Raw genomic sequence first — 17,408 nt, forward strand, 5'->3', positions numbered from 1 at the left:
AAAGAGTCAGCATTCCAATCGGCCAGCACGCACACACGCACAGGCACACGCACACACACCTTTGACTGTCACAGTGCACATTCAGGTCATAACAGTAAATTGTTCTTTGGGGGCTTCATTGCCTCTATGTAGACCCATGCCCACCTCTGTCTTTGCCCAACCCCTGTATGCTCTGCCCCCTACAGTGTGGGGGAGCCAGGCAATAGACCACCGCAGCAGACCAGCTAGCGGATGGATGGGTCCTCCAACACAAGGGGTGCTGTGGCCAATCTAAACTGACGATTAACGAGGACATGAGTTGCAACGATTTACAGTTATTTGGAGGGCTAACACTGGGATGTTTGGGGGATTGGTGGCTGCTTTTGGATCCACAGCAGTTTGTGAAATATTCGTCAATGAGAAATATTTACAGCCAAACATCTAGAGGGAATATCCTATTTTTCTTATTACTTCAATATGTTTTCATGAACTTCTTTGACTAAACACTGGCAGTGATTTCAGAGGGTTCACGCTCTCTCACACACACGAGCCAAACACTGTTCTAAATTCGAAAAATGCCAACCCAAGAGATTTTTTCTCTAAATCACTTCATCCCTTTCTCAGAAGTTCACGTCAAAACTTCCTGGAAAAGGAGCAGGCATTTCTGAAGTAAAAACAAAGAGAGTTACAGAAAGTAATAACATTGTGTATAATCTGACACAATTCAGCCTAGTATGAAAGTGAGAACACTGGACAGTCTATGAAGGATTTCAACAAAAACAAATAATTGGTTCAGTGGACAGATGTGTGTAGGACCCTCCACAGATTGAGATCTTATCTTCAGAGTAAACATATTTGCGTATTCACACCCCCATGACAACATTAAATCAAATTGTACAATGCATAGTAGAACCTACAGCTAGCCAAACTGTCAAATCAAGGGTATGAGAATATTGTAGGATATTGTAAACATATAGGTAGGTCAATTCACGCTTATATCCTTACCCCCTCCCTTTCCCCTCCTTATCCCTCCTTTCCTCCGCCCCTGTTCTTATTTCTCCTCCTCCATGTTGCTCAGCTGAAACCCTAGCCCTTCCATTCTGCCGCTGCGAAAATTAGGTCACGTATCAACTTACCCTGCGTTCCTCTCTCCAGCCACAAGAATCTCTACAAGACCGAGCCACCCCTTCACCTCCACCCCACTTCCTCCATCCTCATTCCATCACTCTACCCAACCCGGAACATCCCACCTCCCCATTTCAATTCTTCCATATTACACCCCCCCCTACCCGATTACCCCTTTCCCGCCCAGCCATGCCCTCAGCCCAACACTAATTGGTAAATCTGTTGAACCATAGCAGTTCCAACAATGAGACACCTGGAGTTCTGTCAAAACAAGTTTCCCTGTGAAACAGTCCAGAGTGCTAATACAGTACGTATGCTGCTTCTCCATCGCTCACAGCCAAGCCACAGAATCAAATGAGAACTGGGTGGGGAGGGGAGGGGAGGGGGGGAGGGGAGGAGGGGGTTGTAGCAGCACAGGGAATAAGAAAAAGTTCCTTTTGGAAAGTAAGTATTGTGAAATCTAGATTCAATCTAACATCACCTATGAAAATCTGTCTGAACATCCGGCCATAAATTAAGAGGCAAATAGTTGCTGCTGTCAGCAAAACCACACCAAATGTTAGTGCAAAAAAAGACAAACACACACACAACAAGTTCCTACAAACAAGTGACACATGACATGGTGCCTGTGAAGTCATGTGCAACTGTGCCTGACAACCTTACTTGACCTGCTTGTCTACCACACACACACACACACACACACACACACACACACACACACCTCAGATGAAGACAGCAAAAAATATGCAGACACACTTGTGCAGACAAAAACACATTTAAAGACGCACTCACACAGAAACACAGACAGAGACACACCCAATCTAGCTCCTGCCCTACCTAGTCAAACAAGTTCTGGCAGACACTTTACACAAGGAGGTAGGAGAAGAATGGAAGAAGGAGAAGGAGGAAAGGAAGATCTTTCTCTACTTTCATACCATGATTATGCCAATGGTTGTTTTATGACAAAACAATTATCAGTTTTTTATTTTTCATGTTTTATTCATTACTGACACGGCTCCGTTGGAGTGTGGAGAATCAACAAGCAATTGATCAGCTGAGCAATTCAATCAGGCAACTAAAAGAGCCGGGCTCTGTACAAAGGAGACACAAATTAGTTATCTTCTCTGTTTCTGGCTGACAAGCGCGTCGGCGCCCTTCCTCTCTGTCTCCTTCATGTGGCTAAACGCTCAGCGATGAGCTAAACAATCTGGCCCCCGCTGATCTGCATGGCAGCAGTAATCTCTGCAGACCAAGGCTAACCATTATGTCCACCCCACAATTGAGTCCCTCTATTCTACTGGCTGTTTGTGTCTGTCTGTCAAGGAGAGGGGGGACTGTACTTGACACTCTGCAGGCGGAGAACAAGGCAGCAGAAATGCTAAAAGTGTGGGACTAAGACAAACAAAGAAAATCAACCTTTTTTCTTTTTCTTTTTTTCGCTCTGCAGGCCGACTCTTCGTGGTCCTTGGATCTTTGCGAAAGATCAAACTCTTGTCCCCCACCCCACCCCCCCGCCCACACACACACACACACACGCACACGCACGCACATGCACACGCACACACACACACGCACACACACACACAGGCTTGCATTCAACCACAGATGCCGATAATAAAGAGAATCCTCTTCAACACAGCTGCTAAAAGAAGTAGATATAAAAGAGAACAGAACGAGATTATCTCTGCCGGATGGTAATTCAAACACTGAACGCAAAAATACCGTCCTCTAGCAGAACACTGAGGAAACGTTAGACATTTTGGAACTAAATGAACCAAAGATCTAATAGAGATTTGTGATGTGAACAATGAACGCACACCATTGCCAAAAGTCTTTATAGACTGTTGGAATCCATGCTTCCTATACCACGCTACAGTATGTCCTAAAATGGTCTCAAATAGCAAAGCTCTGAATCGATACACTCTTCTACTGACGCTGTTCTAAAGCAAAAGGGGAACAAAATGTATCGACAGAGATTGTAATGCTACCTTCAGACGACAGTCCAAACCATCCAAAGTTAGCTACGCCAGAGACAGATCGTGAGCGGCAAAACTACGCATCCACACATAAACAACACTTCAGTGGGTTACAGGCCGTAAAAACCACAGTTCTCAGGAAAAAAAAGAAACACTGAAATACAAAACTCCCACCGAATATAAAGCCTTGTCTCAGAGAACTAGAGATTTGCGTTGCACAAGACATGAGTACATATTTAGTGCGAGAGCATCTGTTAAAGGTTAGTAGGTTTATCAGTCAAAATACCACCCCCCACCAATCATTTCACAACCGTTTCAGAGAAAAAGACAGCATCAGCAGCACTCAATCAGCACAAAACACAACACAGCATGATTATCATCAGGATTATGGTTGTTGTTGTTGTTGTTGTTATTACTGTTTAAAATAATCATCATCATCATCATCATAATTGTCAGTTGTTAATTTTTGGCATCACACCAGCTACAAGATACTTGGGAATTCAAAGTTCTCTCACCAACTGAAATTGGTGAAGGCCCAGATCTGACTGTCCAGGGAATTCCAAACAGAAGGGCCCCTGAAAGGAAAAGACGAACGTTCCCGAGTCACACAATTATATCGACACACGCACACGCACACGCGCGCACATACACACACACACACACACACACAGTCATCATCCTATCCTACCAGGGCATGAATGCAAAATCAATGTGTTCTCACAAGAAATAATGCACCCCCACTTATATTTTCTCTAGCTATTTATTTATTTAACCTCCATTTCCTTTCCCTTTCACTGGCTCAGCTTTCTCCAGGGGTGCGTGCCTAGACGTACTGTATCATACACACATTACACAGAGAATATGAGAACATGGGTTACTCTCTGGGTTAGTTACACGGCTGTTATACTGTCTGACTGGTTGTTAACACTGGGATGTCTTGCCTTTCTGGCTGTTCAAAGACATTGACTTGGCCTCGTAAGGAGACAGTGCAGTAAGGTGAACAGGGGAGATTTGTATCTGCGCATGTAGGTGTTACTCCTAACAGCCAAATCAAGGTTTTACATCACTCTAACATTAGGATATGAAGGGCATGGAAAGAGAGAGAGAGAAAAAAAAGAGGAAAAGGGAAGAGAAACAGGGAAGGAGATAAAGAGTTCATGGATCAGTTTAGAAAAAAGGTGGCACACTAATCAAATCACACAGCCATTCAGCATGCACGCACACACACGCACAGGCAGGCACACACACACACACACACACACACACACACACACACACACACTGAACAACCTATGCTACTTCTGCCAAAATATAATATCTGCTAACCAAAATACACAAAGATACTACACAGGTTCCACTGCAAGTCAATGGGTCATATTGTCACATGCACATGACCCTGTGGCCACCTAGATAACGCACGCACACGCACGCACACGCACGCACACACACACTAAATTTGCACATAACCGTCACACATTACCCAGGGTGGCCCAAGTTCAACGGGGGGTTATATAATGCTAAATACCAGTCACTCAGAGGTAAAGAGGACGATAACCTCACAGCTACATGTATTCACACGCATATAAAAGCTATTCATATTTCCTGCAATCAGATGATGCCAGTTGCAGTGGTAGCATGGTGGAGGGCAATACGTCAAACAAATAAAAGGAACAAAACCGTCCCAAGTACCATCATTCTACAAGTCAAAAATGAGCTACGGTACTTTTTTCTAAATGGCGCTGTCGTTATTTCTGGACGACATAAAACAGGCGACGACTTTGTCCAGATTCCGTTTCATGAGGTGAAAAAGCTGTCACTGTTCCCATAACTGACGCCTCGTCTCGTCGGCCTCTGCTCATGTTTTGGCCACCGAGTTGAGAGTGATGTCACACAGTGACAGTGCAGTGGCAGGCGGTAGCGGCGTCTCGTTGGAGACTGGACACAAGGACGAGGCCTCTGGTGGGGTGGGCAGGGTGCCCAGAAGAGGCATAAAGCCCCCTGTCTGACGAGTGAGGCCATGTCTACCCATCCCCCCCCCCCACCCACCCAGTGAAGAGTTGAGGGGGCTGTGGGAGCTGCCATAACAACAAACAGCATTCAGCTAATCTGGGCTACAGCTGACAACAGTAGCTACCGCTGACATCCACTGCTCAGACCGGCCCCAGGTGGGGTGAGGAGAGAGTATCGGGGGAGGGATAGAAGAGAGAGACAGAGTAGAAGATAGATACAAGCTTAGGTAAAGAGAGTGGGTGAGGAGGGTGGTAGGAGAAACAGTATGTCTGACCTCCTCCCCCCCCTCCCCCCCCTCCCCCCGCCTCATAAACACTGAAGGCAATGTCTCCAGTGGCTGACCCTGGGGGAGCTCATTAACTGCGGAGGCCAGGGCTTCACACCAGGACTCCCAGGACCCCGGAGCCATTGTCTGGGCAGCCCAGGTGCACTGCAATTCAGAAGAGGAGGCCCGTCTTTATCTAACTTTTCTAAAACCTACATAAAGATGGAAGGAGGAGTAGACGCGATCTTTGGTCTCGTCTTCTCCGAAGAGTGATTCACCCACAGTCGGTGACTGGAATGTCATTGTGGGTTGTTTCCTGAATTCTGAACAAATCACCTACAATGAATGACAGAGCCTATTCTGTTTTCAATATTCATATAGAAGAGAGGGACAACCATTTCCAGTTGACTCTTTTGCCAGTGTACCAGTAGGCCTTTTTAAGGGAGAAGCAAAACGGTTGAAAAGCCTCAGGTGGGAGGTCTTGCCACACATAAAATTCCATCACTTCCTCAATGGTAATCACCATACACTTGGAGTAGGCAAAAAACAGGACACTATACCTCACCCTCCCTTCTCCCCTGCGCTAGCCCCATGCTTCACTGCCACACACACACAGGCACACACACACACACACAGGCACACACACACCTCACTACAGTGGCCCGGTTAGGAAATGGTTAACACTTCAGCCGTCCCCTGCTGCCAGTGAAAGCCCAGAAAACAATGGAGACATTGTCCGTCCTGAACAAGAGGGAAAGGACTAGGACGTGTGTGTGTGTGTGTGTGTGTGTGTGTGTGTGTGTGTGTGTGTGTGTGTGTGTGTGTGTGTGTGTGTGTGTGTGTGTGTGTGTGTGTGTGTGTGTGCACGCTCAAACATGTGCATGTTTCTGCCCCAATTCCCAGCATGTCAATTTAAGATGCATCGTTAAATATGTTTGACTTGCGCCACAATACTAACTCGTACATTAAGTGCCATTACATCCCACTGACTCATCGCCCTAGTTTAACAATAACAAATAATTTCTACTTTGTCAGATGACTGTTATAAAATGAATGAATCAACATTTCCCAGCCTGACATCATCTGACTTACTCTCACACTGCTTCTGTATCAGAGAGTTCTACACTTGAACCTGAAACTCGTGTAAAGAAATCCCATGACCAGAACACCACCTTGTTTTACTGGGCTACGACAATGATGACTGCTTGAGTAGCAGCATTGGGCAGCTGTGATGTGGGTGTGTGGGTGCATACGTGCGTGTGTGTATGTGTGTGAGAGAGAAAGGGGGTAGAGAGAGAGAAAAAGGGAGAGAGAGAAGGAGGGAGAGAGAGATAGGAAGGAGGTGAAAGTCAGACTATGTAGACTATGCTGACCCATACCAATGGGTATATAGTGATGGTAGGTATATTGCCATCCCCTTAGGGCTTAGCAGTTTGTTTGGTGGGATTGGTGAGCTCTGCAGCCTTCACTCACACTGGAAACAAATCCCATAACCAATCACATATCTGTGACAGATGTTGTAAAAAAGAAAATCCCACTTCTACCAACTGTGAGCTACTTCCTACTGCTAGAGACTCAACATGGAAGTGAGACACAGACAAAGTGGGTCTGTGCATCATCCAGTGTAGGACTATTCTGATGCAACAAGACCAATAAATCAAGAAATATATGGATAACCTCCCATTTTTTTTAAATAGTTAATGGTATTCCAAATCGAGAAGCTCTTTGTTTATATGCGGGTTTCATAAGAGCTAAGCGTAGTCCAGTGAACTATTGGATGTGATACATCTCAGAGCATTGACTGTGTGGGGCATGAGGCAAAAAATGTCTCTCCCTGGGTTTCTCTCTAAAAAAACACACATCAATAGGTATATAAATAAATAATAACTTTCAGCCAATGGCATAAAAGTTCAGCGGCAGCAGTTTTGAGGCTGCCCCGCGGGGTGGTCAGACACTTCAAAGGTCCCGACGTGCCCCCTTTGGGGGCGTGGCAAAGGTGGGGAATGCGCCATCAGAAAGACAAGCCTCTGAGGTCACTTCCTCTTTTCTTTGTCATGGCTGACCCATGGCTGTTCCAACAGACACTTCTAACTGGGAAACGACCCATCCAGCCGAGACATCGTCTGGCAGTGTTTGTCTGACTATGAGTGTATGCTTGTAGGACTGTCTCTGTCCTTGTCTTGTCGACTACCTGTCCGTATGTCCATCTACTTCCATAGCGTTCATGATATATTTGTTAATCAATTGTTCTTATCTCATAACACCACACAGTCCTCAGTTTAAGGCAAACTAATTTTAGCAAAATAAGTTTTTGCTCATGGGAGTGGAGAGGTTTTGCCCGTCTCTGTCCAATCAGGTAATTTCTTGACAATATTTCTGTCTATTTCGGGGACCTTTTTTTTGGGCATGTGAGCGCTAATTTGAGAACATGGGGCATTTAGATGTCTGTCTATCATTCACTATGTTTTTGTCTTACTTTCTGTCTCACAGCCTCTCTCTCTCTCCCGGTCTTTCTTTCGTCGTTTCGAGGGTCACTTGAACTTCGGATCGCTCTCCCTATCACTCCCGCCTATCAGGCTGGGGCTTATCGCCGCAATGCAGACACTACATTCTTCGCTGGAGAGGTCAAGGTACTCAGGTATGTTCTTCCCATTTGGAAGCAAAAAGAAACTACCGTTTATGGACCAATTTATTGATAAGGAAGGCACGTAGTGGAATCTTCCAGTTAGAGGAAGGAGGAGGGGGAAAAAAACAGGGCCTGGACTTTTTACGGGCAGATTGATAAGACAACGAGAGGACGCGGTTGTTGTTATCATTCCCAGGTTGCCCGTCTATACATTCACATCAGTATGATGCAAACAAGGGAAACATCCAATCAAACTCCCCTCAGTCAGAGATAGATAGAGATTGAGGCGGAGGAGAGAGACGGGGGGGGCAATACAATCTACATCTCACATTCAATTTGATCGCTTACACTTAAAGCAAGTGTGTGCCTGTGCAGAAACTCCTCTGATCTTACCAGTCCCGTTCTTGATCAAACAAATCGCTGATCATACCAATCAATCTAAATAAATAAATAAATAAATAAAAAGACAAAAACGCAATTGCGAGAGCAATGAGACTCTAATGAGTTTTGAACACAAGGCATTTGAACTGTAGTCTCGCTGGATGTTGTCTTATGTAACGCCTCTTAAAGCCGTTGGTAAGGAGCAATGGAAGACGTGAGGTGATAAGTATTTACAGCCATATGACTCATGGCAGAATAAAAACTGAAGCATTAACCTGCAGCTTAATGATTTGAGAGGAGATGGGTTTTTTTCCTCTCTCTCACTGCGTCTCTTAAAATAAACATGCAAGAGGGGCCTCCTGAACTTTACAGTATGAAAATAACTCCTGCCATTGCCAGGAGGATAAGGAGGGCCTGAGTTTTGGTTGTTTTGTTCATTAGAACACTGTCATCGCCATCTCTTTGTCTCAAAAACATAACTTTTGACAGGGTTACTGTTTAAAATAAACAGCCTGTTCAACACAGGCTATTTTAAGCTGTGCTTAGTTAGAACGGGCAAAAGACCAAAGCATGCCAACTTTCTCTTACTGTTGAACTGGGAACCATTTGTGATGGTATTTATTGTGGATCGTAAAAACTAACCTTACTTATCAAATACCAAAAGTGACTTTCAGTGACACTCACATGGTGAGTCATTTGTTCCACAAAATGTTCACTTTGTTTGTGCAAAGCCCATGTGACCCAAACAACGGTAGACTGTTCACTCCATGGGTCAACACAGGGTCAGCGATGTGATTACACAGAGCATGTTAATATAATGTATATTCACAACGTGCCTATGAACTCTGTCCGAATTGATGTCAGAAACTATAACAAATAGGCAAGTTATGTGCTTAAAAGTTGGTGTTATCAATATAGATTACCATGTCTATTGTGGCCCTAGGCACTGAGAGTCATCTTGCTGACACCTTCATCCACACCGCAACATTTTATGGATCTCTTGCCTGACCGCACACATACTGTCCTCTTAACTTTACTCAACCTTTCCAATGACCTTCCTAAATTCCCCTCACCCCTTTGCCAACGGTGTAGAAATTAATCTGTTGATAATGAATTACTTCCTTCTAAATATTGATGTGGTCATATAAGGTCTCTGTCCAATCACCTAGCCAACCTGGGACGCTGGTCATGGTTTTTAGAAAGTTAATAGTGTGTGGGTTTGTGTGAGTATGGTAGAACTCCGCCCACGCTGTGCTCATAAACTCCTGTTGGGGCTATGGGTCATCTCCACATAGTTGCCTATTAGCGCTGGTACATCTAATTACCCTGCTTCCAAACTCCACTGTAAGTAGTGCTGGGCTGAACAGGGCCTGTCGAGGCTACACACTGCTTCAGAGGCTGTGTGGCCGTCCAAAGAGCAATGGGCCACCTGCCACTTTGGCAGCTACTGACCCTAGTTCATCCCTCAGAGTGAGCTTCCCTTTTTTTTCAGAGCTCCTACCATTGTTTATGCAACCAATGCAGCCAACACAGAGCTTACAGTACCTACATCCCCTTATATCCACATGTGAAAAGGGCCTTGCTAAAAAATTAGCGTCTCTTTCACCTAACTGTTGGTCGGGTCAAACTGGCTAGGCGGGTTACTCACTGTCATTTCTGGGAAGACATACAGTCTAAGCACTTTGGTTTATCACTGACATCCATTCAACAGTCTTGATTTGGAAATGGAGGGTTAATCTCAAAGAAGAACACAAAACAGGATACAGGAAGAAGGGTTGTCTTTGTGCCCTTAAAGAGGAGGAAGAGCTTGAGAGAGATGTAAAGGACTAAGCAGGGGTTACTTACAACAATGTGTGCCGGTGAAGGGGACCTGGCATCTTTAAGTCCATGTCTACTTTGAAGACTTCCTTGTTGAACATCTAGCAGGGGCCATTTCATCTGTAGGTACTGAATGACAAAGAAACAAAATGGAGAAAGAAAGAAACAACATGTTAACAATGCAGTCAAAGCAAAAAAAACTATACAAAAACTAAACAGAACAAAAAGAAGTCAACACTTTCTAAAAACGATCACATGATTCAGAAAAAAAACAAACACACAAAAGCAAACAAGGATCTTTGGGCGGACGGCACATGAGGTGCGGTTGGCTTCAAGAGCTTGTACAGCCACACACACTTGATATGAGAAGATTCTGAACATTGAACATGTAGATAATGTACCACAGTGTTGCTTTAATACAATTAACTCATATGTAAACATAACATAAGAAAGAACATAGAGGATCGATGTCTAGTATAGCATTGGTTTGAAGTCCACATTTTGGTGAATCCCAATGTTTACTTCTGAGAAGGCTACTGTCCATGGATTATGGGTTTAAGATGCCATAAATGTGACCATTCGAAACTTGAGTGACCTAAATGATTTTTATTGGTCATCCGCAAACTAAAGAATTGCACTGTAGCGCCACTGCATGTTATTTTGTGAGTCAACCTACAGACTGTCTCAGTGAATGATTGACTTGGTCTTTATCGGTAGTGACACACACATACTGTACACACTGCCAGAGAGAGTGAGGCAGAGATAATGTAGATGACCTACACCTGGAGCAACCTATGCCTTTGTCATAAACTTAGGTGGAGCCATTTAAGTCATGTTGATTGCAATATCATATACCGCACACAGTTCCCTGTAATGACAAGGAAGAGGAAAGGAAGGGAATCATCATCATCGTCGTCATACTTGCCACAAATCACAAGCTTGAGGGAGAGCCACTGCAAGACCTAAACTTTACCATGTAGTGTGTATGTTCCTTAAGGGGGAAGAGTCTGAACTGTAGCCTGTTTTTTGCTAGATTTTATTATTTTGTTGTTAACCTTTATTTATGCAGGAAAAGGAAGCTTATAGCTTATTTTGACTACCTAAACTATTTAAAGTTAGTTAGTATATCATTCAAGCTGAATGCTTTTCTCCTGCTATCCACCATTAAATGTTTATAGGGCCTCAATTGCTGGTTGGGCCTCTATTGCGAGTTGCTGGCGACTGCCCTTTGGCTAAGCTAACGCTCCAACTCCCTTCTAACCCCCATGATCCTCGTGGGTTGACCCTGCTATCGTCTGTGACCGAACACTCCCTTTATTATCGTCATGGCCACCTCGTCTGAGGGGTGTGAAGTTCATCTCGGCTGCCCACGCTCCATGTGGGCCCTCAATATTAGTTAAGTTACAGGGGGAAGGTCAAGGGGGAGGGAAACGCAACCTTATTGTCAGGAGTAAAAACAATAGAACTGAGTATCGGGGAAAACTGTGTAAGATCATTGACCTTTTGAGACCGCTTACTGCCAGAGAGTACATTCAAATGGGCATTCAAACAATCTGTCAAATGTTGGCGGGAGTCCCCTGGATTTGCATGCACAGCTATGCAAACATGTTTTTCATGAGTTGTGAGCAGTCAAAATATTAAATGAAACTTTGAAAGAGCACGTACATTTGATAAAAAATAATCAATGACTAAATATTTAACGGGAGTTCCATTTGGAAGTGAAGTGAGAGAGAGAGAGAGAGAGACAAAGACCAAGGGTATAAGACAGACAAAGAGAAAGATTAGAAGAGAGAAAAGAGGGAGAAAGACAGAAAAAAAAAGAACAGGGTCATTTGAGTTGGAAAGCTGAAACACAGGAGGGTTACGAGCTAGTTTCTTAACCTTGGGACCACAGGGGCTGCTTTTGGTAGCCTGAAGGCCAAGACATGAAAAATGCATTTGGAGTAAAGTCAACATAAAAAAGAAGCATCCTTAATATATGCCGTCCTATACCTCAACAATTTCCCTAAGGAAACTTCTGACAAGTTAAGTTGGCCTTGTATCGTGGCCTCTGATGCAAGCGGGACATAAAGCACTAGGCAAGGATTCCAGCCCCCCCAAAAACTCGGCCTGGGCCAGAATGGGAATGTTGTCATTCCATCTCAGTCTCTGTCCCTATCCAATCCGATCGGGTTGGCTCTCTTTCAGCACTGCACTTTTGATTCTAAGGATGCAGTATATCTATCATCTATTATTAATATATATTATCCAAACATTTCTCAAATGTTGTTGAGGCCCACTAGAGCTAATCATTCTCTGAAGCGTTATGGAGGGTAGGGGTTCAAAAACATCTTCAACCTGTGCCTGAGCTGGTAGAAATGTTGTGTGTTTTTGTTGCTGTGGGTATCAGCCTGGATGTGTTTGTATTTCTCCTATCAGCAGGAGTCTGTGTGTGTGTGTGTGTGTGTGTGTGTGTGTGTGTGTGTGTGTCGCGACCCTTCCTGAGACTGTGGCTAAATCAGTGGTAATTAGCTGAGAGTTCACTACGGGGTGCTGGCTGTGGTTTGTGCTGGAGGGAGTTATTGACTCCCGTCCTCTGCTCAGCCAACTGCTGCCCAGCTCAACCAACCACCACTCCTGTATGACCCCCACAAGGCTTTTACTGCAACTTGGGTTTGTTTTTGCTTGTTTGTGTGTGTCGAGGGTTGGAAAGGATGAGTCGTAAAGCTCGTGTTGTGGTCTCGTGGTTTTTTTACGGACCCCCCACATTGGGTATTAATTGCCATGAAGACAGAGAGGGGGCTGAGTGTGTAGGGGGTTAGGGAGAGTGACAGTACCACTGTCATCTATTAGGTAATTCAAGACAGTCAGCGGGGCTGTCGGGGGGGGCTGGTGGAGGCAGCAGCAGGAGGGGGTCTGATTTTGATTCCAGTCATAAAAGGGTCCTACCATTTCGGACTGGTGGACTAGACTTCACACAGCCATATGATTGTCTGGGAGGAGCAGACAAAGTCCAGACAACTGCAGGCCAGGGAGGCCTCTTCCATGGAGGAGTGTGTGTGTGTGTGTGTGTGTGTGGGGGGGGGGGGGGGGGGTGAAAGGTGACACCCCAGAGAGTGCCTCTAGAGCAAGGACAGAGAGAGTGTGAGAGAGAGAGAGAGAGAGAGAGAGAGAGGAGAGAGAGAGCGCACATGCCTCGACAGGCTGCTCAACTTCAGCCTGCTATTGCAAATGTTCTCACAGGCTAATCCCTCCTGCAGGTTTTACAAGCATGCCAAGGAAAACGGAGCCCCGGCAAGTGCCAAGCTTTCCGACCCCAACTTTGCCTCCTTCCTCTCTCTCTCTCTCCCCCCCCACACACACCCCTTCCAGTGCCTGCTGATGGACACGCCGCCTGGGCTTGAGTAGGCCATGACCTCTGCCCCCCCCCCCCCTCCTCCTCAGCACCAAAAAAACCTCTCCCGCTACGAGGGCCCCCCTGGTAACTCAAGAGCCCATTCCGATGTGACAAATTGCTCCGGAGTTCCAGGATAACTCTCCCCCCCTATCCCTCAACCCCCCCCTATCCCTCAACCCCACCCCTCCGAACCCCAACTCTCCTGCCCCCCAGAGTACACACACAGGCCCAGGGTTGTGCCCCCACCCCCTCTCGCTTCCCAACCCTGTGCCCCTCCTGGCCTCGGCGGCTGCACAATGGGGGCTGAATGACTCAATTGTCTCTGATGAAGTGAAAGACAAGGGAGTTCTCTAAATCCTCACAGAGGGATGAACTCCCTCTCCCTCGTTCTCTCGTCTGGATATTTCCCATAGTGACAGGCACAAAGGAGAGAGAGAGAGAGAGAAGGGGGGGGGGGTGTTGAGAGAGGGGTGCTCTTCAAGAACCGGCGCCTTCACGATCATATTTTTTCCGGCCTGCCACCAAACTGACCGGCGTATTTGAGTGAGTGACTGCTGCAAAACTTGGGTTTGGCACATCATGAGCTGTTGAATGTGACCCAGACACACACTAACTGTCATCACAATGCAAACAAGCTGGGGCTATCCCAGTGCCATGGGGTTCTACAGAGCGAGGCCCCAGCGGGAGACGACAGTCTGCATTGTGAGTGCTCACACATCATCTTCACACATCATCTTCACACATCCACCCCACTACAACTCTCCACCGCCCCCCCCGCCCCCACCTCTCATTACAAATCAAATAGGCATTCACCTTTCTAGAACGACTCAACCTGAAATACCTCCCACTAAATCTTGTACATACCCCATCGATTACTGCTACAAAAGCACTCCTAAAATAACGTTTTATTTAAGATATTGAAAAAAGCCACGGCTTCAATATACACTTGACCCTACCCTAAAAAAAAAAGCCTCCTTGACAATTTTTCTTGCAGATAAACTTTATACAGCGAATCAGTGTCAGTGGCCCCTGAGTTCTTGAGGCGGTCAGTGAGGAAACCTGTTCCCGCTGAAACCCCATCTGACGTGTTTGTCACATTGCAACCCGAGCACTCGGCCACGAGCGGCTTGTTCATTTGGTTTTGGATTAGGGGCAATCAGACAAACAGGGGCTCCTAATGTGCCAGAGTGGCTCCTGACACCGGGGGGACTATTCCCAGCAGGTCCCCAGGGAGGATGAAGTGAATCCCCGGGCGCAGGCCTGACTGGGGTCCGCAGACATTCCAGCCATGTCAACAATGTGAGGGTGAGAGAGAGGGATGGAGGGAGAGAAAGAGAGCAAGAGCAGGAGAGAGGCAAGCGGCTCGGGTTTATAGCCAGCATATGGAGCCTGGGTCCGGCTCTGGAGACCCCGGCAGATCCCCAGCCCATCTGTGACCATGGCGGCTGCCTCATAGTTCAGGCATGACACACACACAGGCCAACATGTATATTCACACAGTGATACATACACCCATTTACACGTATGGACAAAGACACAGGCATGCACGGACACACACGCATGGACACACACGCACAGACACACGCGCACGGACACACGCACACAATCATATAAACTGGCTCCCTGGGGATAAGGGCCTGGGATAGGAATGACAGCTTGCAGATTATACCAATCAAACCACAAAAATAAAGGGCTTTATTTGGGTTTGCCATGCTGAAAATGGGAAGAGAACCGATTCAACAACAATGACAGTGCAAGTCTTACTGGTGAGCTGAGACTATATTCAGACCTGGCGACCTGGGGGCCTGATCAGGCCCGTCCATCAATTTAGACTGGCCCTTTGATCAATTAATAAAGATCTTCAAAAAAAGTCCCCGCAAAAATGAAGTTTAATTTCCTCCAATCGGAGAAGCGCTTTCTGCCTATTGTTCCACCCATTGAGCAGTGTCAATCAATATCACCATGGTACCAGTTTACACCCAATCAGCGTTCGCTCGCCAGTCTTCGCTGTTGGATTTTGCAACGCTGCTTGACTGATTCAGGCAGTGCAACGTTTTGGATCATGTCAATATGGAAAGCAATTCCCAAATATGAGAAGACTGGCATGTTTTCTTCTAACTATGTTTGGATCAATGTACACTTGAATCCAGCTTCTCTCACATGAACGCTATTAAAACAAACACCTGTTCCCTCCTGACAAATGAACACCGTCATCATTGCCTGAGAATTGCACTGACTTCATATGACCTGAACGTTACTGTGCTTGTCCAACAAAGAAATAGTGCAATTTCTCTCCTTAGAAGGGAAACTGTGTGTGCTGTGTTCATATCCAGTAGGTGAGAAAAGTGTTACTCAGAAGAAAGAAATGTATGCACTTATATAGGCCTATAATAAGCACTTAGTTTAAACTAAGTGATTGTATAAATTAAAGCTAGCCTACTTTGTAGGAATATAGTGGTGTTTGTGCGTTGTTTTACAAGTGTATACAGTTGTTGGAAAGAATAATTGCATGCATGTGGAAAATGTCTGGCCCCCCTGCAAATAACATTTAGAAAATCGGGCCCCCTTAAGAATATCGTTGAATAGCCCTGCTATATCGTATCTTAGAAAGCATAGAGAGCAAGCTACAGTACACTACAGTACACACTCTCCAATGGGCAGCAGCTATAATCCTATGTTTTGTTCTAGATATTCTAGGGTCCCCTTGTTTTCGTTGTCACAGGTGCAGGGTAAAACATAAACACACATATATACGCTCACGCAGACACACCCAATTGTTGAGGCGGGGGATGGCAATTTTCTGTAATTGTGTGGGGAGAAAAATAATGCTATCCAGACCCTTTGAAATCCCCCTGGTCGAAATAGAGACCCTTTCCCCCCTCTATACGGTACACCGCTATGTGCTGTGCGTGTGCGTGTGCGTGCGTGTGTGTGTGTGTGTGTAAAATAGGCTTAGTCTCTAGAGAACGTATGATGAGGAGGAAGAGGAGGAGAATAAGTGGGGAGAAGGTGAGGGGAGTGGAGGAGGGAGGGAGAAGGAAGACCGAGAGAAAGAAAAGAGTAGCTAAAGAACTCCAACCAAAAGCTGTGGAAAGTTAGTCGACGCGAGAGAGCTCTTCATGACTGCTTTAGTTCTTCTAATACACATTTTATGAGTAAATAAAAAAAGCCCCACCAGCTCTGATAGCCAGAGGCGTTTTGCAAGCAGGAAAATAAAACTGGAATGTGGGAAGGCCTGGGGTTTGTGTGCCCCGGGGCGGGAAGAGGTCCGCTGGGCCTGTATTTACTCCAAAGCCAGAACCGCTAGGGGGTTCCACCGGCCCTGACAGCGCGGGGCCGCCGAACCGCTCAAAAACCTCCCTCCTCCTCACCTCTTAACCCCCCCAACACTTCCTCTCCCCTTTCTCTCAGACAAACTCAACCTGACACTTTTATATGAGCAGGTTTTTCCACACATCTTCGAAACTTAACTGTCTGTGAATACAGGCTTTTGAAACAAGCTTTGCCGATCTTCAGAAATATGCTCCTGAACCCGTGTCTTGTCTGGCCTGTTCTGGATGTTAACTCTGGTCCCAAACACGGGTTCATGAGATATGTGCGGTCTTGCTCCAACATTGTTTACCTAGCAGGTGTGGACAAATGCGCTATTCAAACACAGGCTGATTTTCTCGAAAGTTCTGAAAAGATTGTGCAATGACCTCGAAAGTTTCTATAAGGGAAAGGATCTAGCAAAAATCAATAAAACAGTAGGCCTATGCACAATATCAGAAACAAATATGTGATGAAAAATAACTGAAAGACTGTTAGGTCCAAGACTCAAATCTCATTTGGTGGAAGGTGGACCGCACTTAA

General features: G+C 45.8%; 1 protein-coding gene across 7 annotated transcripts in view; it reads right to left on the bottom strand.

Moving 5' to 3' along the window:
* The window catches only part of tcf7l2 (transcription factor 7 like 2), an 87,461-nt gene that overhangs the window by 47,132 nt on the left and 22,921 nt on the right, over nucleotides 1-17,408 (bottom strand). For 4 of the 7 annotated variants that reach the window (XM_083687704.1, XM_083687705.1, XM_083687703.1 and 1 more), the window contains exons 4-5: nucleotides 10,208-10,309; nucleotides 3,596-3,655 (exon numbers count right to left, since the gene is read on the bottom strand). In XM_083687704.1, the coding sequence (XP_083543830.1) occupies nucleotides 3,596-3,655; nucleotides 10,208-10,309 (162 nt within the window). The remainder of the gene's footprint in view (nucleotides 1-3,595; nucleotides 3,656-10,207; nucleotides 10,310-17,408) is intronic. The other 3 variants (XM_083687708.1, XM_083687707.1, XM_083687706.1) reach the window with 1 other exon arrangement.

This window comes from Argentina silus, assembly GCF_951799395.1.
Source record: "Argentina silus genome assembly, chromosome: 16".
Lineage (NCBI taxonomy): Eukaryota > Metazoa > Chordata > Actinopteri > Argentiniformes > Argentinidae > Argentina > Argentina silus.